General features: G+C 45.3%; 5 protein-coding genes and 1 non-coding gene across 6 annotated transcripts in view; 3 read left to right on the forward strand and 3 right to left on the reverse strand.

Annotated features, from left to right (window-relative positions):
• LOC126567793 (histone acetyltransferase KAT6A-like) overlaps positions 1-21,394 on the reverse strand; it is a 504,467-nt gene that overhangs the window by 133,324 nt on the left and 349,749 nt on the right. The gene's annotated exons all lie outside the window — the stretch shown is intronic.
• On the reverse strand, positions 1,082-4,031 carry LOC126567993 (TBC1 domain family member 16). Its single transcript, XM_050224388.1, has 5 exons — positions 2,176-4,031; positions 1,954-2,098; positions 1,768-1,874; positions 1,405-1,586; positions 1,082-1,329 (listed from the first exon to the last, which is right to left on the reverse strand). The coding sequence occupies exons 1-5, from the start codon at positions 4,023-4,025 to the stop codon at positions 1,130-1,132; spliced, it is 2,484 nt and encodes an 827-aa protein (XP_050080345.1). The 5' UTR covers positions 4,026-4,031; the 3' UTR covers positions 1,082-1,129.
• On the reverse strand, positions 6,755-8,572 carry LOC126568369 (borealin-like). Its single transcript, XM_050224834.1, has 5 exons — positions 8,458-8,572; positions 8,256-8,389; positions 8,088-8,196; positions 7,413-7,845; positions 6,755-6,938 (listed from the first exon to the last, which is right to left on the reverse strand). The coding sequence occupies exons 1-5, from the start codon at positions 8,558-8,560 to the stop codon at positions 6,755-6,757; spliced, it is 963 nt and encodes a 320-aa protein (XP_050080791.1). The 5' UTR covers positions 8,561-8,572.
• Positions 10,289-15,186, forward strand: LOC126568666 (zinc finger protein 236-like). The gene is made up of 5 exons (XM_050225181.1): positions 10,289-10,899; positions 11,011-11,940; positions 12,451-14,258; positions 14,444-14,622; positions 14,703-15,186. Exons 1-5 carry the CDS (start codon positions 10,290-10,292, stop codon positions 15,184-15,186), a joined length of 4,011 nt encoding a protein of 1,336 aa, XP_050081138.1. The 5' UTR covers position 10,289.
• Positions 16,065-17,217, forward strand: LOC126567661 (borealin-like). The gene is made up of 2 exons (XM_050223877.1): positions 16,065-16,192; positions 16,277-17,217. Exons 1-2 carry the CDS (start codon positions 16,090-16,092, stop codon positions 17,215-17,217), a joined length of 1,044 nt encoding a protein of 347 aa, XP_050079834.1. The 5' UTR covers positions 16,065-16,089.
• On the forward strand, positions 17,791-17,862 carry Trnah-gug (transfer RNA histidin (anticodon GUG)). The gene has a single exon. It is a non-coding gene; the product is annotated as a tRNA-His (tRNA).

Below are 21,394 nucleotides of genomic sequence, written 5' to 3' on the forward strand. Positions count from 1 at the left end.
TATATTTTGCTCTGTTGGTTCACTTGTAGTTTAGCAGCGTCGGAAAGCGTAAAACCGAGGATATTTTTTCATACTGTGGAGTAAATTTTGATTTTGTTTTACTTAACTTATAACTGAATATGCCTCCTCATGCCTCGTGTCGGATATTCCTGCTTAACTATGCTAATCGTTCGTACTGTGACTTTAGTGGCCGTACAATAGTAGTTAGTAGCAGGTAGGGTAGTGTAGTAGTTCTTAAACAGCAGAACGAAAGTATCGGTAGCACATTACATACGCTCATTTATGCTGAAAAGCCATTTTTTTGCATGTCCGGTAGTACGGCTTGTGATATTTAAATTGGTTATAAAATTTTTGGTATATCTATATAGCTTTCAATGTGTATAATATAACATCAACAATATTCCTATGATTTGCTTGTTTTTGAACGATCTTCCTCTACCGTTGGTTGTTTTTTAATCTACCAACCACACCCAACACAGTCTCGCAGTTAAGTGGAATTATTTTCATTTTGTTTAAATCTCTGTAAATGCCTCTTCAGAGGCATCATCAGCAGGTTGCACTCCAGAGCGCGTTATTTCAACAGTTTGACTAGATTTATACCTTGCTTTATTTTCGATTTGTCTTTCATGCTGAAGAAAAACGGATAATAACAATATAGCTGTAACTATATTACTCCATCACAACCAAAATATTCCAATGGTCTCAATACAGGTGAAAAGAGTCTTTGTACAGAACAAAATTCAGCACCACAAGGTGGAATGCAAGGTATCGATCGTTTATCTGCAAATTAATTGAGATCACCTGCAATGATATAACTCAAGCAGGTTGTTGAAATTGAAGCTTTTGTGTTATATCAGCTAGTTTGTCGCCCTAAACCAAGAAACGACCACGAAGCATAGACACTTACATAGAAAGCATATAAAAGCAACTTGAGCAACTCTAACCGAACTATAATTCGCGAAGTTGATTATATTGCTATTGCTAAACCTGTACTCTTTGCTACAAGAATTATATACTGGCTGGGAATTTCGTACTGTAGTTGAGGAGAGAGAGAGAGAGAGAGAACTTGAGAGATAGAGAGGCAACGGTGGTACGACAAAACGGTAACGTGACGATACGAAACAATAGTTTAATCCATAGCCAACGCGCATGTCTCGTGATCCAGATGTCCGATACACTCGATCGACGGATGATGTCCCGAGTCCCACATACCGGGACCGCAGCGCTTACACAGCCCAGACAATGTGCAGGGAATTTTCGGGAATTGTCGAAACTGGTGTAGAAGTCCACGTGCCTTACGCAGAATCAACTGTCCATCCATGTACATCGCTGGTGAAGATAGTAATCGATAGTGGTTATTAAATCGAACTGTTTGGACTGTACTTACAGCAACTACACACTTACCAAGAGAACTGAAATGAAGCAGCATTTCGTCGGTGCGCAAATCTTGAGCAATTACATCGTCCGCGTAAACAGCAATGATCGCGAGACACAGGAACAGATGGAAGTAGTCGGTCAGATAGTTCGACCAGCAGGCTTCCCACATGCGTATGGCAACGGCTTCGGTGAACTCGCGCTTAAAGCACCTGAGAAAGGGACCGTAATAGAGACCGTAATCGTTAGAAGTAGATAGATCTGGATGATAATATGCCTCATTAGGTGTAGACGTAGGCACGGCACGAGGTCTCTTGGAAGAAAAAGCTCCTTTGGCTATGATGTTGCTTGAAAAACACAAAGGCCCTCGGACGAGGATCGGCTTCTACTTACAATAATATCCAACGATGGCAAAACAGCAATTCCATCGCATCGGCATGCTTTTGCAGGTGCTTGTAGAAGTTAGGAACCATAAGCCGGATCAATTCCCTCAGATAACACTACAATTGTGACGCACACACAATAAGAAGCCATTAAACGCAATTTCCTTGGAGCAATTCTAACCGTGCGGTAACTTACCAAATTACGATCAATATCGTTGTCGGTTGGCGTACAGACAAAGATGGCCCGTTGCATGAGTCCCACGAAGCACCAGAACGTTTCCGATTCGCTTTTGATCTCACACAGCACCGGAGCGAGCAGATCACTCATTCCTTGGGTGTATCTAACGAAGAGAGGAAGATAAAATAAGAGCTAAAGTAATCAATTTCGTGTTTTTGTTTTGTTTTGCCGGCTTCTTACGACATGCCCGGATTGTAGAACGCGTAATTTAGCAGGATGTTTTTCATTGTGTCTATGTTTGGATTATCATCACCGGCAAAGAACGGATTGCCACGGTCCGTCCGCACGACGTCCTTCTCAATCACGCACTGTACCGTGCGCCAGAACTGTGCCTGCGCCTCCGGGGACATTGAGTAGAGCCGGCGTCTTGTTATCTCCTCGTACTCTTGGCGTCGAATCTCTGCCAGCGCTGCCCTATCCTCGAACGTCGAACCAGTGCTGTAACAGTGCAGCAGGAATGGCCACACGGTTTTGCGGAGACTACGATCCAACCCACCGAAAAATACACACTTGCGCAATTGAAGATCATCCTCGATCTGGCCCCGTTCGTTTAGCAGCGTACCGTAGAAGTAATCGGTCGTTATCTTCGACACCTTGCCCTCTTCCGGGTGTAGTTCGGCCAGTCGAACTTCCGGCCGGCAGACCATAAACTGTCGGTACGGTACGTTGGCCGGTTCGTCCTGACCCGGGGCAAGCTTGATGTTGTGCAGCAGACAGTGCCACTGGTGCAGGACCTGCGCCAGATGGTCCAAGCCTCCGTGGTGAAAGTGAAGGATCTTGTATTGGGATTCGCGTGATGCAATCACCAACTGCCCGGAGGTACACTGTTCATCGTTGAAGAAGAGCCGCAGGGCACGCATCTGGCTGAGGTCGACCGAGAACCGGCGACACTTTAGCGGTGCCTTGCGGCTAACGATCGGTGATGCTGATGCACTTTCCGGAAAAGCGAGATTGTGCTTGTACGCCAACAGTTCCGGGGACATCCAGTTCGGGTTGTTCTCATCGCTGGACGTGATGGAGAGCGAACGGAGGAAGCGTTCGGTGGCCGGTAGCGTTGCTTCCGGCGGGGAGATGTCCACGTTTTGAATGTGTGGACTCGCGATCGTTATATTCACCGAGGTGACCGACGATTGTGATGGCAGCTTATGATGATGGTGTAGCTTCGAGGAACCATTTGTGGAGAGTTTGACACTACCGTCGTCTAGCAATGGCTGTAGCTCTGTCTTCAGTTCCGGATCATCAGTTTCCAGCTCATCCTGGCCACCGGTGGAATGATGCGTTTCTGAAGTAATGATACACCCTTCATCCACATCATCTTCACCTTCTTCTTCTGGTTCAACGGCCACCTCCTCATCCCGTCCATCGTAATCGTTACTGTTGCACAAACTGACCTTGTCCGAGTTGGAGCTGATGCTGATCGTTTCCGAATAGTCCGAACAGTTCATTGATTTGCTATCGCTCGTAGCCGACTGGGCGATCGTTTCGTTGTACGGTTCCAGGAACGGATTCGTGTTGGCAATCTTTATCGTCGTTGTGAACGGATTCTCACCCATGGAAGGTACGTGGGTGCCTTTGTCTTGAAGTGGTGCTCCCTTCGCGGACAAATGCTGACTCGATCCGTTGTCTTTTCCGGATGGATGCAACTGTTGCTGCTGCTGAAGATGTAGCTTTAGTTTGCTCTCGCTTAAACCCACACCACCACCGGCAATACTACGGCCCACGGTAACGTTTTCGACCGTTGAGGGACATTTGCGGAGCGTGGAGTTCGGTATCCAGGTGAGGAACAGGGTCGGACGCTTCGCATTGTTGTACTGATCGATGAACGTTTTCGTCGTGACGGTCAGATAGCCCGGATAGTGCAGTATGTCCGACTCTTGCCGTACTACGGCGGGCGGATGTACGCAGATGTTGTTTTTGCAGAACAATATTTCATTATCTTCGTAGACCAGCTCGGTGGAACCATCTTCTGCATCATCATCACTGCCAAGGATGTAGCTCGAGGCACGCTTCAATATGTTTACGATAGGCATGGTTCGATGGAGGTGTTACTGGAGGCGCGCAGCACGGGGACACAGAGGCGGATCCTAAAAAAGGTAAATTCCAACTTTATCATAACACTGTCAGAAATAGCTCACCCAAGGACAGGCGGAAGTGTTGATTTACGTCTATGGCGACTCAAAAAGGTTCAATTAATCATGCTGCAGGAAAACAAAACACTGTCCAAAGATCGATAAAATATTGTGCAAACGCGTTTGACGTCGCTTTCAAGTCGATTCTTTGCGACAAAATATTGATTTGTAGTTTTTGGAGGTGATAGAGATGGAGAGAGAGAGAGAAGAGATAAAGAGTTGTCATGTTTCGGGGGACAGCAATGGTAAGCGATCTGAGAAGGGTCAAATGTTTTGAATGCTTTATCAATGGAATGATACACCAATTCTAATATAAGGCCATGGAATGTCACCTGTAAACTTGACCTAATTCAAGGGAAAAGCCTTGCCATATGCAATCACCCACAGTCATCCGCAATGCTGTATTGTTGTTGCACATTTTGTTTTCAAACGATGATTCTATGCCGTTCTTCTTAGATTACATTGTATAGAAACGATAAAGAACAGTGTGCATGTGTACATTCTTTAGAGTCATAAAAACACATTCCTCAAAGGACCGTAAAGAGCCATAGAACACTCTTGCACACTACACGTTTTCGATGGAGACGCATGGTGTTTTTTTTTTACCTGAAGTTCAAGAGAAGGATATTAGCACGTGAGTGACGAACTGGGGTTTTTCGACTTTTCCGACACCAAGTAGGATGCAACCACCCGTAAGGAATTTCCTTCGCTCACATAATACACTTGGCGGTCGGTGTAGCTTTTGCGATAACTTTAGCTGAACGTTGGGCGGGCTTAAATGAAGGCGTCGATTATTACGTTACGCGTGCACAATAGGATAGGATCGGGGTCGCTCTTCATACTTTTACTTCACACAACTCGAGTCGGAGACCAGCACATCGGGGCACGGTGGTCACAGATATTGATCGGATTTTCTTCTAATGGTGCTGCAAAACGTCAACGACGTAGCGCGCACCCCCTGCTTTTCGTCCCCACGGACCCACGGAATATGCACACCAGCTGGCTAAACTGACGTTTGCGATGGATTTGGGTCCAGCGCGTGCGCTTCTGCAGTTCAGCATATGTTTTCCATCGCTAAGGTGGTAGTAAGGGGACGACGCGCTGGTGCCAAACGGGCGACCAATTGACACATCCCGGTATTGCCTTTCGGTGCAACGTCAACAAGCGGCGAGGGTACAGATTAATAGGTGTTGTTTCGTTTGTATTGGTTGGTAAATCAATTACTAAACCCCTTACAGTGGTTCAGTGATTGTTTCAAACGGTACAATGCGGATGCGGAGCGCGAATTATTTGCAAACAGGTGGCATAAGTTTGGTACTGACTTGAGTACAGATTTAAAGGCACGCGGCGCAAACCCGAGTTGCTATCGCTGTGTAAATATTGATAGGAAGTTAAGATAAAAACCGGACCGTTGATAAAACCACGCTTTCCAACTAGAGATAACTCTTTGATTTCGGTGCATGTGTTCGCGCTGCGAGCCTACCAGAATTAATGGGAATATTTTTGAAACGTTATAAAAAGGTGAAAAAATAGAAACAAAAGGTATTTTATTTTTTGCTCCACGCTTTTCGCTTAGGAATCCTTACTTATCATACTCCTTAATTTGCAACAAAAAAAAAAAAAAAGCTTAAACTTAATTCCAAAACTCGCACCTCTCTGAACGTCTGGGTTAATATCATAAACGATTGTGACTTGTTTGACCTTACTACTCTATCGTATTTCGATTCTCATCCGTCATCCGGCTTCTCACTTCTGCTGCAACATCCTACCAAGTCCTGGGAAGGATAGAATCGTGTACAGTATTAACATATTTCCCTGCGGTCATGCACCACCCACCCACTACTACTCACGCGTTAGTGTTTTTACGATCAGCATCAACCCTCGGGTCACGATGTACACGGTGGCAGCAGGAATCTTAACAATCAGCGTTACTTGCTCCATTAGCGATGAATTTGGCTGGGTAAGAGATGTGTGCATACCCATGGTACCGAGCGTAAGAAGACGATACACCCGAACGATCGACGTATACGGACTGACACTTTTCGGCGGTGAAATGGTTGCAAAACGTGTGTCGCTAATCAAACCGTCGTCGCCTGATGTGGTACGAATATCCGAATGTGTGTGTGTGTGTTGGGTAAGGCAAATCTTATCAAATACTGGGTTGGGGGGCGCGCGCGTAATCGATAGAAAGCAGATTTTGGCTAGCTACTGCCAGCACGCGAATAGGCTGAGATTAATTAAAAGGCGCGTGTGTAACGTAAAAAAGCGACAAAAATGTTCCTATTTTTGAAGAGGAAAGTCTATCCAAATAATGGCTTAGTCAAAGTCAGCCTTTAACCGTTTAATTTTAACATGCATCTGAAAAAAGAAGTCGCTTTTTTAAAGCATACGTTTAAAGTTTATGGTGGTTTTTGTTTCTTCAAAAAGATTCTTTCATTGTTAATTCCAGGTCTGTAGTTCGAATTTCAAAATTATGTATAGCTTTGATCGTTTATTCAAATGAAAAAAAATGTCATGAAATGGTTTACACACGATAAAGAGTAATACAATGAGAGATATATCGATCAAGATCTCATACGTCGCTATCAGTAGAATTTGAAACAGGATAATGAAAATAAAACTTATACGTATTAGGAAAGATTGAGAGCGCCCATAATTTTGTCCAGATTAAGCTGCAACTGTTTCAGCTCAACCAACACGTTCGGATCGATCTTGCGGAGCAACGATTCATCCACAACATCCAGCTCCGTTGGCCTGATTGCCAGCATGCCATTCGATACGGGAATATTAACGTTGGCACTTGATTCTAGCATACTAAAATTAGAAAAAATAAAAGAGTGAAATTGTAGTTTGGGGAAATTTTGGATGAATATTCATTAACGTTCGTTTGAATGACCAAAAATATATTCTTACTTCTATAACCCCTACCCCTAGACGGGTAGGTCATATTTTGCATGGGAGTTTGCATTTTCCCAGATAAGAAAGCTAATAACTTTTGATCTTTTCGTTCTCGGATTTGCATGAAAATTTGAACTTTCTTGAAAATTTCATGCAAACACGACAAACAGAACAAAAGATACAAGCTTTACAAAATGAGAAATACAAACACTCATGTGACCTACCAGTTTAGGTGCTAATACAAAATTTAAAATTAAATTAAAATTATATTTATAAAACACAAAAACCTATTTTCTTGCTAAATGATAGCAAAAATGCTTTTCTAGGCACATGAATGGCACATGGTTTTAGGTGGTCATTGAAATAAAGGAGAAGAAGGCTTCAACTTACTTGGCAGTAACAACCGGACTCCCGGTAATGGAAAACACAGACTCGCCCTGCTTTGCATGCCGCATCATGGCGAGTGCCGCGTACGGTTGTACCTTCGGTGTAATCACCCCATACCCACGGTCAGCACTCATCGCTTTCGGTCGGCTGGTGGCTGGGGACATCTTTTGCTTCGAACGTGAAACACGTTCCGTGCGCGGTGCGACCGGTTTCAGTGCCGAACCGAGGGCCGGTAACTGCTGCACTCTTCCTACCACTGCACTCTGCGGCACATTAAACAGTGAACGGTTCACCTGCGGCGTCGTGATGGAACTTGTTGATTTACTGCGACGCCTAATTTTGGCCGACATTAGTGGACCGAAACGTGCCTTGGAGGTGGGCTTCAGCGATCCGAGACGGTACGTATCGCCCTGTTCGCTTTCTTCTGTAAGGTAACCTGAGTGTTAGGAGCGTGATTGAGACGGGAAGAATGATTTTTGCATGTGTGTGACCACCCAACCACCCGGGGTGCAGGACGAACATCGAGTACGTGAGAAGAAAACAGAAAGGGAAAGAAACAAACACCGGTTAGTTACAATGAAGCATAAAATTAGTCATGACATGTGCTTGTCCCCCAATAGCTATATTTTAATTAAGTGCAGTTTATCAGTTATTAATCCGGAAGGAGGGTGAACTTACCATCGTCTTTAGACTTTTTGCGACAAGATTTCTCCAGCAGTGCGCTCATGTTGGCACTTACAGTTTGATTCAGTGGGGCCGATGTGTTAAGCTCTTGTGTTGCTTTTTGCTACAAAATGAAATTTATGAATTAATTACTTGTTCCGCCACGGACAGACATAATCCTACCATGGCTCGCAGTTCGCCCATTGTGAGTGAGAGTAGATTTTTCGGTATACGGGAGCGTAGCACTTCGAATGCACGATTCAGCTTATCCATGTCGTTCTGATACTTTAGCTCAATGTTGGTCAAATGGCAATCCGCTGGGAGGAAAAACGAAAAGCATTAAAATGATCTGACGCCATCAAACGTATAACAACAACAAACTTACATATGACGTCGAAATCTCGCAGCTTCATTTCGATGTACAGCTTCGAATCGGAACTATTCTGACCCCGCTTGGTAGCTGCACGAGAAACTTTCGTTCGCACCATTGCTTATTTGATGAATCAAACTGAATTGTGGTGGTTTTTTGTGTACGGCTGCGTCAATGCGCTACGAAAATGTCCGTTTGCTGTGTATGCTATGTCAAGCGGGAAATGCGTTTGCAAACGGTTTGGCTGTTTGAAGTTTGTTTATTTCCGTGAACGCATTTTTCGAGCCTGTCAAAAGCTGCACGAATCGCTGTCATCTCTTGCTCGAATATTTAATCCACTGCTCGAAAAATAAAGGTTTTGTGGTTTTGTTTGTTTTTTAACATGATAAACAATAAAAAAACATTATATTTATGAATTAAAGTGTTTGTGAAAATTGTACAATTACTGTGAATCATTTTTTTACGAGCTTTCCAAAAACAGATACTGCGCATTTGAAAATATAAAACAATGCAAAACACTGCTCGAATGCCTTAGGTTTGAAATCAACAAAAGCATCGCAGTGGAAGCGCCAAAGGTGAAGCGGGAAGTGCGCGGTGCCCGTATGCGCGTGCGGTTCCTCAAGATGTTTGTCTGCTATTCCCGCTACCTGTACCGTGCAGCCGAACCGAATGTCGAACAGCACCGGCAGTGATGATGGCGGTAAAGTGGTTGCGGGAGGAAAAGTCGTGTGGAACAGCCGGAGAATAGGGAGAAGCTGCAGCTATTTAGCTTGCCTGGAAATCGCGCATTGCAAAGGAACCGGATTGGTCGGTAGGTATATGATACAGGGGACAGGAGAGAGGAGAATACCGAGGCGTGTACCCGTAGCACACGTCTCTCGAATGTGCATCGAGTGCAGAATAGGCGGATACACACGGCACCCGCGGGGGTGCTGCAGCAAGAGGTGCTCGGTTTTCAGTGGTACGCGCTCGTGTATGTGTGTAGTGGTGCGCGGATTTCAACGACGGTATTCATTCCGCCGTGCGCGTTTCGTTCGTGTGGTTCTTCTGGACGGATTCGCTTGCGGGTAAAGCAGCGCGATTGGTGGGTAGATAGCGCGCCCAACCCAAGAGAGTTTGTGTGTGTGTGTGTATGCGCGTTTTGTGTGCCAGGCCAGTGTTTTCTCTGTGTTCTCTGTACACCGGATGTTGGCAGCCATTCGGGTTTTGGTTCGATTCCGAACGTGAAGCACACGGTACGGTACGTTCGTGGTCGGTCGCGGCCGTGGATGAACTTTTCTCGCTTTGGGGGGAGTTCCGTCATCGTCACACACCCGTGCTTTGAAGGACATAACGCAACGTAGCACCGATCCGCGGGTTTACGACGTGTGTTCCGCGGGGTGTGTAATTTTGCGCGCGCGTACGTGTGTATGTGTGTAGGAGTACGTGAATGGGGGAAATGTTGGACGTGCTGCTGCTACCCCTGCCACCACATCCAAGCTCGCATACCGTCGTCAGTATCTAGGGAGAAGAGATTGAAACGTGTGTTGTGTTCGCGTGTGTAGCACATCGTAGATTAGATCGGATTGAAAGTGGTGTGCCTCCCATCTTGCGTCACGGACTGCGCGACGGGTGTTTCGCCGTCCGGGAGTGTGGTGTTCCGTTGCGGGATAGAGACAAAGTGAATCGCGAGAAAGCGAACTTACGCGATACGCAGTGTGTGGTAACGGTTGCGAAGAACCGGACCAAGGAGAGTGAGAAAGAGAGATAAATAGGGAGAGGGAGCAGAGAGCGAGAGGGTGGGTTGAAACGTGAACCGGAACGCGAAGAGCAGCAGCTGCTGCAAGGGCCGCCCTGTTTGGTGCACGATGGAGCTTAAGGCGGAGAAAAAAGACCACGACGACGATGAAAACGGTGGACGGCGACAGCGACAGCAGCATCGTAGCACCACCGTTGCAGCTGCATCGGCTACTACGATGGATGGCGGTAATGGCGACGAGCTTTCGGATCAGGAAATTGTGGAAGTTGGCATTGATGAGGACCACATCAAGTTTCTCACCAGCATGCATTCGGGCGACGAGGAACCGGCAAGCAACGGGCATCGACCATCATCGACGGTATCGCATCGAACCGTGTCGAATGGGGTCACCGGAAATGGACGGCAGGCACGGACAGATGTCGATAGCAGTAGTAGCACCGGCGGAAAGAATCGTCGTGCCGCCATGTTGCACGTTCCAGCACATCAGAATGGTGCGTTGAATGGATTGATGAAGATTCAGCAGCGCACCAACAATAACGGAGCACCAGGACCACCAGCTTCTGGGTACAGTGAGGATGATTCGGACGACGATGGTGAGGAAGAGGACGACGACGACGACGACGATGATGATGATGATGATGACGATGATGACGACGAAGATGTGATGGTCGTCGCAGCAAACATCCTATCGAAGACGGCACAGAGGTCATCGTTGCTTGGTAAGTCGTGTGCGTGCACTCGGGAGAAGGAATAGCCGATCACAGTGTGCCAAGAATGGGATTTTTTTTCTTTCAAAACACTTTAACAACGTCTCTGTTCTCTCTTTGTAGGCACCGGGCGTACATACCAGTGTGACGTATGTCCACGGATATTCCACCGGCCGGATCATTTACGCTATCATATGCGTATCCACGAGAAGAACAATCCGTTCGAGTGCAAACTTTGCTTTAGTGTGTTCGCTTCGGATCCTGCATTCGCGCACCACATCCGTACCGAGCATGCCGGGATGGGATTGGCCGATGCACTACCACCGGTACCCGTGACGGAGGCAAACTTTTTCGCCTGTACCTACTGTGACAAATCGTTCACTGATGCGGTTGAGCTGGAGGAGCATCTGCATCAGCAGCATCTTGGTGAGCGGCCGTACAAGTGTAACATGTGCCCGAAAGCGTTTATACGGATAGATTTCCTCCAGTGTCACTACCAAAAGTATCACAGCTTTCACCCCATGGACGAGGAGGAGGAGGAGAAAGAGGAAGGTGAAGAAGAGGTACAATATTTGCCGATGGAACAGCATCAGATGGCTCAGCAACCGCAGCATCAGTCGTATTCGCAGTACGAAGGTAGAGCGAAACGGCCCCGACTTATGGTGCGAAAGATAGAGGATTTGGTGGACGATAGAGCGATGAAGGGTGTTAGAATTGGTGGTGTATCGCGGCGTACATCACATACCGGCACCGGAACGAGCATTTCGAGCGATGAGCACCGTGACGACGAGGATGACGATGAGGACGGGGATGATGAGGGAACGGGCGCGGAAAGCAGTGATCAACATGGCAAGTTTCTTCAGCGAAAGGAAGCTACGGCTGGGCGCAGTGTTATGCCGAAGCTGAGCAGTATACATAGCCGGTTCTTGGTGGCAATGGAGGAACAGCATTCAAAAAAGTTGGCCGAAGAGAGTGTTAAGCATCGGTGTCCGGTGTGTGACCGAGGGTTCGCACGTGAATCGGATATGATGGTGCACGTGCGCACGCATCCCGGTAAGTAAGTTGGCTAGATCTTTAATTTTAATTTATTCTGCGCCTGAGTACGTGTTTAATAGACGCTAGACTGACTATCTAACTAGAAGGTATCACCTTAGACCTGGGATTAGATCAAGGAGTGACCTTAGAAGATCGTTAGGCCAAGAAGAAATCCTGGTGATTGATAGAAGCAAAGAAAGAACCAAGTCTTGAAGTTGTATAATAGCATCCTTGTCATCCTCGTTAAAGTTTGACGATGTTTTTCAACATCAACCTGTTCTGATGAACAGGTTGTCTGTCAACCACCTGTTCCGAGATCATTGCCTAATTTTTCTAGGTGCGATGAAGACATTGTTTGGTCATCATGTGTATTATTTTTCTCATCAAGTTCTGCTGCATTTTCTGCTACAAACCTTAGCGTCTATCGTCTAGACGTTGGAAACATTTACGACCTTAGCCCTAAGAAGTTTGTGGTAGCCGAGGTTCTTGGTTGCAAATTTATTAATAAATGTATAATTTTTTCCCCAGATTTACCCACCTTCAAGTGTCCGCTGTGTGAGATGACCTTTATCGGATCGGATTATTTGAAGAATCATCTCAAGAAGCACGTAATCGGTAATGGGGAAGATCCAGATGCACCGGGAGCGATCGACTTGAATGCTGACCCACCAACGGAACCCACTCCCGCCGTCGGTGGACTTTCGGCGGATAACGTTCGAACATCGCTCTCCCCTGCTGTTGCGCTGCCGTCTACAGTAAAGCTGCCGAAGCCGATTATTACATCGAAACCACCTTCCACAGGCATATCTTTGCTGAAACCGATCGAAGAACGAAAACCTCCGGACCACCAGCAAGAGTATTGCGTGAAAACTGCCGACGGCAAGTTTATGTGTACGGTTTGCGAACGGCTCTTTTCACACCAGCAAACGGTGCGCATCCACTTCCGCAACCACACGAACGAAAAACCGTACAAATGCACATTTTGCGAAGAGTCCTACATTCGGTCTGATTATCTCGAGCGTCATCTGAAGGTACACTTTAAGGATGGCATGCTGCCTTCGGTGGCGATTGCTAGCATGGCAGCGGCGGCTGCCGCAGTGGCAACGGGTGGTAACCGGTCGGCTACCTCCTCTCCGCCACTAACGATAAAGGAGGATTCACATGCTTTGGAAAGTCCGGCTACTCCGGCAGGAGGAAATGTAGCAACGGCGACTACCGCGACGAGCAGTGGTTCCACCGGCAAACCACTGATCGGGCGGGCAGGTTTAGCTCCGGAAAATTATCACTTCACCGAGTCGAACGATGGACAGTTTGTGTGCAAGATCTGCGATGCCGTGTTTAATCAGGTGGCCTTACTGCGCAAACATGCGCTAGCGCACACGGAAGAAAAACCGTTTCATTGTGACATCTGTGATCGGTCGTTTAATCGGGTCGATTATCTGAAGGAACACTTTAAGTCGAAGCGACATCTACTGCTATTGGCGGAATCTGCTGTCGGAGAAGAAAGTTTCCCAGCGCCAACCATGAACAGCCGAGCGGATGAGGAAGACGATGATTCCACGATGGATGAAGGAATTCGATCGGTGAAACGTTCGAAATCGGTTGGGAACAAAATGAAGGAAGAGGTTGTCACTGTGGCGATGAACAATGGAGAAGGAGGTCGTGCGGTGAAAGTGAAGGAGAATCATAGTACTTGTAGTAATAGTAGTAGTAGCAGCAGCCGCAGTAGCAGCAGTAGCCGAAGCAGCGTCCATAGCAATAGAAACAACATCTCCGTATCACCGAGCCCTCTGAAAAAAGAGTTCGGCGAAACGCGATCGATGTTGGGCGAGTTTCATCGGTCCGATTATGAACGCACCAGCGACGGACGGTACAAATGCAACCAGTGTGATAAGACGTTCGTGACGGCCGTCACGCTGAAGATGCACATCCGGTTGCACACGGGCGAAAAGCCTTACAAATGTGACAAGTGTGATAAGGCGTTCATACGCTCGGACTATCTGAAAACGCACGAAAAGTGCCACCGGCAGGAATCGTTCCTTAGTATGCTTTCGCTGACGACATCTAAGGAACCGAGTACGGCCTCGGAAGCGGGTGATTCGGATGGTGAAGCGATGGACGACGACAGTCGGCATCATCGTGACAAGCATATGGTTAATGGAGGAGGCGAGAGCGGTGATCTGACTGTTGGTACGCAAGAGCCAGCAAAGCAAGAACCAGAAGAGGATACCGACGGAGAAGAGCAAGACGTGGAGGAGGAGGAGGAGGAGGGAGAGGAAGAAGAGGAAGAAGGCGGAGAAGAGGAAGCGGAATCGGAGGAGAGTGACGATGAACAGGTAAGATCGGCAAATATGGTTTAAAATAACAGGGATTTTGCGGATTTTATTTACACATTCAACCAGATAGATATTCCACACAGATAGCGTAGAATTTTTATGCAGAGTTTTTGGCTGGATTTTTCCGAATATGATTGCAATATTAGGTTGGATTTTATATATATTTTTTGTACATTATTTTGAAGGTAATCGAAGTGATGGTGAAGGAAGCGAGCAGTTCCGAAAGCGAAGAGGACGAGGAAGATGGAGAGGATGATGAGGAGGACGAGGACAATGATGTAAAATTTGAAATTGGTGAATTAGCCGGACATTCACGATTTGCAACGGACAACAACAGTACACACCGAATCGCATCCAGCAGAATGTAAGAGCATCATCTACGAGAAAATATGTTTTATTTCGGTTAATTAAAAATACGATTTTCATACTGTTTCTACATTGTAGAATCGATTCGGAACTCCGGCGAAAGGAAAAAGGATCGAGCGGAAAGCGAAGAAACCGAACGAAGAACGCCTCCGTCTCCTCAGGACGAGCGTTCGCGGCGGCGGCTACTAGCGGTGGAGACAGTAGCAACAATGGATTCGATCACGAAGACGACAGTACATCGCAAACGAGTGGACCTGCCGGTGGGCAACCGTTTATGTCCAACGGTCAGAAGGGTAAACACCGATGTCCGATGTGCGATAAGCTGTTCGCCTGGCCAAAATCGCTTAAAATCCATCTCCGAACACATACGGGCGAAAAGCCGTATCGGTGCGACATTTGTGGCAAATGCTTTGGACGGTCGGATAGCTTGCGAGGTCACAAGCGAACGCACACGGACGATAAGCTCATACAGTGCCATCTATGCGATGTAAGCTGTACGACTGCGCCCGAACTGGTGCAGCATCAGTATACGGCGCACGGTTTAAAGCCGTTGGAAAGTTAGAAGACCGGTTGTCCGGTAGTGGAGAATTAACGCCACTCCCCCTCTCGTAAGCTAAGGTAGATTTTCTGAGTAATGGTAAGGAGAATCATACGGACGGACGAAATCGACGATCGTGTATTTCTTCTTGTGAATCGGGGAAGGGAGAGATCAGATCAAATCAAATTCCACCGGAACACGGTTAACGTGTTCGGCCGCCTTTAGCGTGTAATGTTTTGTAAATAAATATACATATATGTACTTACATTTTAATAGCTGACACACAGATGCACACGCATGTGGAGCCCGCAGGATAAGAGCGTACAGATTTAATAAAACAACATTTCAACACGAATCAATTCCGATTCGATCGTTTTCTTTGCGCTTGTTGGGAAGAGAATGTCGTTTGCTTAGCTGTTGTTTTGTATTGGAAGTAAATTCTAGTCAAAAACGACAAGTTATTGGTTTGTAATAATTGTTTAATAAAAATAAAGGATAAATAATCGTTTACATCAAATTATGGTTTTCTTTGTCATCCGCGCGGTTAAGTAAGGCTGATGTTCTCTTGTTTATTGTATGCAAGCGTAAACAAACCGGCCTGTCAAACACAGTGACATTTAACATTACAGTTTTTTTTATTGTTGCAAAAAGGACCTTCCGAGCATCTGTTTTCCCCCTATCGATGTGTAAAACTGTTGTAATGTGAATACTTCATCAGTAAACTAATTTATTTTCATAAAAAACGCTGCTTTTTGTGATATTTCAATAGTCAAAGGGTTGCGTCGAATGATATTTTGAATCAACCGTTATTTCTTCAAATCGGGTATGTTATCCACCTCAAAGGACTCCATTTTAATTTAGGGCATGCAGCGGCGTTCATTACAATTTCTCTTCACATCGTGACAGTGATAAGTATCGTGTATAATAATGGTCCGTACAAAGGTATCCCGAAACACTGCTTCGAAGCGTAACCGGACCAGCTACCAGGAAGAACGGCATGCCCATGTGATGCGCGAGTTTGAGATCATTTGTAAGTAAAGCACATGATCTGACCTTAATAACCGCCACTAATACATAAAAATGGTAAAAATGTTTTGTTCTGTTTGATTTTCAGCGGAAACATTTATTATGTCACTCGATGCTAAGCTGGACGCCGATTTGAAAAGGGTGGACTATCAGGCGAGCATGATCAAGAGCCGCATACCGAAGGAGATACTCAAAATGACGATGGGCGATTTGCGAAAGGCTGGCTGCAATCTGTTCGTCGATGTGCTTAACATGAGTCCGGCCGATGTGGACAGTGTAGGAAACTGCAGTGAGCACTCTATCGGGTCGGCGGACGCTCAAACAAGCTTTCACAGGTCGTACCGTACCGATGAAGGCTACCTGACGGAGGAAAATGCGAAACAATCGCTCGATGTGATGGCTTCGGCTAAACCATCCAAGCGTCCTATGGGACCACTTGCATCGGCAATGAAAAGTAATTACGCACGTCGGCGAAGCAATTCCGTTTCGGGTCATGCAATTACTCCTTGCAAGCCGGCCCAAACGTCGATGCTGTTTGGCATAAAGGGAAAAAAGAATGAACTACGTACACCGGCTATAGGTAAGAACATATTCTTGGGACAGTCGGAACGCTTTTCCCGACCGAAGCTACGTACACCGTTAGCTGTGGTTAACAAGAAAAGCCGCTCGCAAGCGGTCAGTACCGATCGGGGTATGAGCCAGATCACGCTAAAGGTAGAACCGAACACACCGCTCGCCTTCATGCGCTACCCGAGGGCGGACGAATGCGTTTACTCGCTTACCGGCAGTCCGGTGGTGAATTCGGTGATGACAAAAAACACGGCCAATGTAAATATTCCGGTGCCGGACGGGATACTCTCACTGCAGCCGACCGATATGGAGGATGTGGATAGGCAGTATTTTCCGAAAATTGATAGCGCCACGTTGGAACATTTGAAGAAGCTGCAGTCGAACTTGAACAAAATCATGCAGTACGCTGAAGAGTGCAATTTCCGGATTAACGAAGGCGAGACAGTAAAGAAAGACTGATTTGTTTGCTGTTGTTAAATGCTGTTCTTTATTTTAAGCAAAAAGTTTTGTATCGTGTGTTTTATGAATAAATGTAAGATTTTTTTAAATGCAACAACTTATGTTTCATTCAAATTTGAGCTTTTTTTAGTATGTATTGATCATAAATTTTTACTTTAGTGTCTATTTTTAGACAGTTTTTCCCTGGCCAACATGTGGGAGCCTTCATGGCGTGGGTGAGCTTTTCTCTTTGCTGGGCTTGTGGTTGGGTTGAACAAAAAGTGCTTGAAGGTAGAGTTCCTTAAAAATTGATTCTTTTTTAAATCCTGTGAAGGCGAATTAACATCAATTACTTTTTTTCGAAATAAGTTGATAACGTTACATAACTTAACGTTGATTATAAGTTGGGTAATGAAGCAAGGTGAAAGAAAAAATATTAAAAATTTACCACGATCACTTTTTGACCAACCGAATCTCTCTCTCCATCTGCTCTACTTTTACCCTACTTTCACTTTCTGTCCAAGAGCTTCAATCGGCTTTGCAGATCACAAGCAGTTTCTGCTGTATGCAGCATCATGCAAGCCACCGTCTGTAGCCGTGATCGTCTAGTGGTTAGGACCCTACGTTGTGGCCGTAGTAACCCAGGTTCGAATCCTGGTCACGGCAGTGCTCAAGTAGAATAAATGCGCACTGTCACGGAAGACACCCTTGTGGCAAATAAAAAATATTTTTTTTGTAATAATAAAAACAACAATAAAATAATATGATTCTACTCATCTTATTAAAATTTACCAGAAGAACATTGACTTTAATTGCCGTTAGCGAGCGGCAAGAACAATTTTATTTTTGCTGCGATCGTGAGCCATGCCAAGGTTGTTTCGCTTTATGATCCGCTCGTAAACATAAACATCGCGACGTATAACTGATATCTGGTAGGATTATTCTTCGTGTGCTCTTTGCAGTTCAGAATTCCCTTTGGGTCCCCGATGAGCAACACGACGATGCGCACGACGAGAATAGTTCGAACATGATGCGAGCAATTTAAGCTATAGCCTTTAGATATTGTGATCTGTAAGCAGCAGCATTCAGGTCGAGAATAGTTAAGCTTGTCCGATCCGTGCTGGTCCAGCATATCCTTGACCACAGGTTGAACTTGAACTGGAGTATGAAAACATACACCCGGATACACTACACCTTTGCACAGTCTGTTTCTCGTCATTTGATGAGACAAACCAGATGATGACCGGCCAATGGTGAGGATCGTTAGACTTTATTAATGCTAAATCGCAAGCAGCGATCATGTTCGGTCCGTTCTACTGCCTGCTAACAGCTTCGTTTTCGGATGCTTGTACCAACGATCATTTTATGGTTATGTGATCTTTCCTTCTGTCTCCCCAAAACGGTGTGATTGAGTAATGATCAAAGTGTTGCCTTGAAAACGATCGCACACATCACAGTCTTATGTTTGTTTTTTTTTTTTGTAAAGGGTCGATCGCCACCAACAGTTCACCATTGCAAATCACGAAGAATGTGCACGGCATTGGAGATGATTTTTTCCATTGTCGAGAAACAATTGTACGGTACATGTACTTCTTTGTTGTTTGTGCGACTCGTGATATTGGAGCTTATAGTGATTTAATCACAAAACTTACTTGTAGCGTGATTTATAGCTGTATTGTCCTACTAGTTTACCCTGCACTGAATAGATTTCAATTAAACACAAGCAAAGCGAAGCAATTAATTTAATTAAACTAAGCTTTTTCTTCTTCCAAGTGACTGTGCGTTCAAGTATGAAATATTTTTATATTTTCATAGCTCATCAAGAGCAACCTATCCACTTGGCCGAGGTAATCAATTCTCTAGCCATAATATCACAAATGGCCATCATATCTGTTACCCCTAATAGCCCTAAAAAGCTCCTTCTCTAGTACGTTTGCAACGAACCGCTGACAGGTTCGTCGCTTGACGCGGCACTTAAGTCTTCTGTTCACGATTCACTCGATGCCGGTTGGTTGTGGTGACTTCGTTCGCTTGTCCGTCCTTGAACATTGCTCCTTCCGAGGTGGAGCGGGTGGGAATGGGAGGGTACTATATCCGTTCATCCACCTAGCCCACCCAACTCAGGAAGCCCTTCAAGAAAGCCTTTGAGAGAGAGAGAGAGAACGAGAGCGAGAGTATCATAAACAAAAACAATTCACGAGCCACCAGCGATCAGTATCCCGCCAAGACCAAGTTCATTCAGCATAATAAGCATCCCAACCCGGCATAATCAACGCCAATTGACCATCCTTAACCAACGCTATCTTTTCTCTCGGGCCGGGTCAGCAACAAATGAGGGATAAAACAAAACCACTCAATTCCCGAATCCGTTTCATCTGCTGCTTCTACCTCTGGCATATTCCGAGTGATACGGAACGTCAGGTTCGATTACGTGTTCGGTTTGACCGTTTCGAACATGCTCCACTGGTTCGTGGGGGGGGGGGGGGGGGTAGGGTTCTCCCCCCAAAAGTGATGCTTTTGTTGTGTCCTAGGGGGTTGAGTTGTTGTTTTTTGTTTTCGTTGTTGCCACCATTCTATTTCCTTCGGCCCTCGTGTGAAAGAGAGTGAGAGGGAGAGTGTGAGAAGATCACTAGCAAAGCAAGCAAGCAGCAAAAAAAAGGAGCATCAAGCATCTCTCGCGCATCCACAGCCAAGTGATCGATACCTGCGTGGCTTCATCGGGTGGGCCTCCCAAACGGGGAGCGATAATCATCAACGGGTGATCATCATCGTCATCGGCAAGAACCGATTCGAGAAAGGCAGAAGCAGCAACAGGGTAGTAGCGGCCACCGAACGAAACAGGACAGCTCTCGGACCCGGTTGGTTCGGTCAGTGGTTCGTCTTCAACGGCCAGAACGACATCAGTCGCCGGTTAGAGCAGGTAACAGTAAACGTCGGTCGCGAGCCTCCATCAAGAACAGCTTCTAGTGAACTATTTTTAGGGCTTGAACGATTTGTTGGATTTGTGTTGTGTGTGTTGTCTTGTCGAAAAGTCTTCGCTGTGATCTTTACGGGCTTGTGGAATTTATTAAACAGATTTAAACATTTAAGTGTTTCTGTCTGTTAAGTGATGTTAAAAAGAGTTTATAATTATTTTATGTCTTCAGAAGAAATTTATTATTAGAGAACAAGATTTCAAAAAGAGCTGGCCATAAATTCGTCTAATAATTTTTCTTTTGCGCAGTCGCAAGAAATTTGCGCATTTAAATAGTTAAGCAGGGAGCAAAGTTATCATAAATGTATTCAATTGCCTAGTGTGTAGAAGTTATTGTTTATTATGCTTTTGAGTTAAGAATTCATTTTCAATCTTTAGTTCAAACTATCTTCAGTGTGTGTTAAGTGATTCGAAAATATCTCACAAAATTCTTGAGCAGATTTAAGTTCTAAAGCGAGTAAGGTTATTTGAAACTTTAAATTTACAAAAGGAGTTGTTGAAAAAAAAATGGGGAAAATAGTTTTAAAATAATTTAGTGTTTATACGTTTCAACAAGGAGCACAAAAATAGTATCCGTTTTTTTGACAAAATTATTTTTCATTTTATAATAATCCAAGTATAATGAAAAGGATTTTATAGACTAAACTTAAGATAAAAAATGAGACCTTTCTGAGTGGCTTTTATTATTATATTGATACAAAAATCCAAAACAAAAAACCCAACGATAAACAAAAGTGCATTTAAAGCTGAACCCTCTGAATCATCAACCAGGTGAAAGAGATTTAAAAGCTAATTCGCACCTCCAAAAACGCATCACCACGCATGAACGGGTGAACGCATCGGCTGTTCGATAACGGTTTAACGGATGCGTGACGCAGTTTTTCTTTTCCTTTAAGTAGTAGTGGTGGTTTTTTTTTATCCCCAAATCTTGTTCTGCATACTTTCTTGAGTCTAAGTGGTTGTCCCTCTATCCTTCCCTTTTATCGCTTATTTCTTTTGCTTATGTCGATGTGGTTTCGTGTTTGATAGAGTGTTGTTTTGCGTCCGTGTGCAGTGTTTGTGTGTGCAAAGTGCATGGGTAGAAGAGGAACGGAGCAGAAAAGGAAAGAATCTTACCGTATCATCATCAACGTCATCAAAAAACGGTCGTCACGATCGTCACCTGTCGTTGAGCTTTCAGCGGTGCCTACGCGTTGACCAAGAAGCATCATAACGGTGATTGAG

Source organism: Anopheles maculipalpis, chromosome 2RL, assembly GCF_943734695.1.
Source record: "Anopheles maculipalpis chromosome 2RL, idAnoMacuDA_375_x, whole genome shotgun sequence".
In the NCBI taxonomy this organism is placed as follows: domain Eukaryota; kingdom Metazoa; phylum Arthropoda; class Insecta; order Diptera; family Culicidae; genus Anopheles; species Anopheles maculipalpis.

Coding starts and splice junctions, on each gene's coding strand:
- LOC126567993 (XM_050224388.1), bottom strand. CDS start 4,025: ATGCCTATCGTAAACATATTGAAGCGTGCCTCGAGCTACATCCTTGGC. Junction 2,099..2,175: donor TTCTACAATCCGGGCATGTC/GTAAGAAGCCGG, acceptor TCTCTTCGTTAG/ATACACCCAAGGAATGAGTG. Junction 1,330..1,404: donor GCTTCATTTCAGTTCTCTTG/GTAAGTGTGTAG, acceptor TATCTTCACCAG/CGATGTACATGGATGGACAG.
- LOC126568369 (XM_050224834.1), bottom strand. CDS start 8,560: ATGGTGCGAACGAAAGTTTCTCGTGCAGCTACCAAGCGGGGTCAGAAT. Junction 8,390..8,457: donor GCGAGATTTCGACGTCATAT/GTAAGTTTGTTG, acceptor TTTTCCTCCCAG/CGGATTGCCATTTGACCAAC. Junction 7,846..8,087: donor CAAAAAGTCTAAAGACGATG/GTAAGTTCACCC, acceptor CCTAACACTCAG/GTTACCTTACAGAAGAAAGC.
- LOC126568666 (XM_050225181.1), top strand. CDS start 10,290: ATGGAGCTTAAGGCGGAGAAAAAAGACCACGACGACGATGAAAACGGT. Junction 14,259..14,443: donor AGGAGAGTGACGATGAACAG/GTAAGATCGGCA, acceptor ATTATTTTGAAG/GTAATCGAAGTGATGGTGAA. Junction 14,623..14,702: donor CGAATCGCATCCAGCAGAAT/GTAAGAGCATCA, acceptor TCTACATTGTAG/AATCGATTCGGAACTCCGGC.
- LOC126567661 (XM_050223877.1), top strand. CDS start 16,090: ATGGTCCGTACAAAGGTATCCCGAAACACTGCTTCGAAGCGTAACCGG. Junction 16,193..16,276: donor GCGCGAGTTTGAGATCATTT/GTAAGTAAAGCA, acceptor TTTGATTTTCAG/CGGAAACATTTATTATGTCA.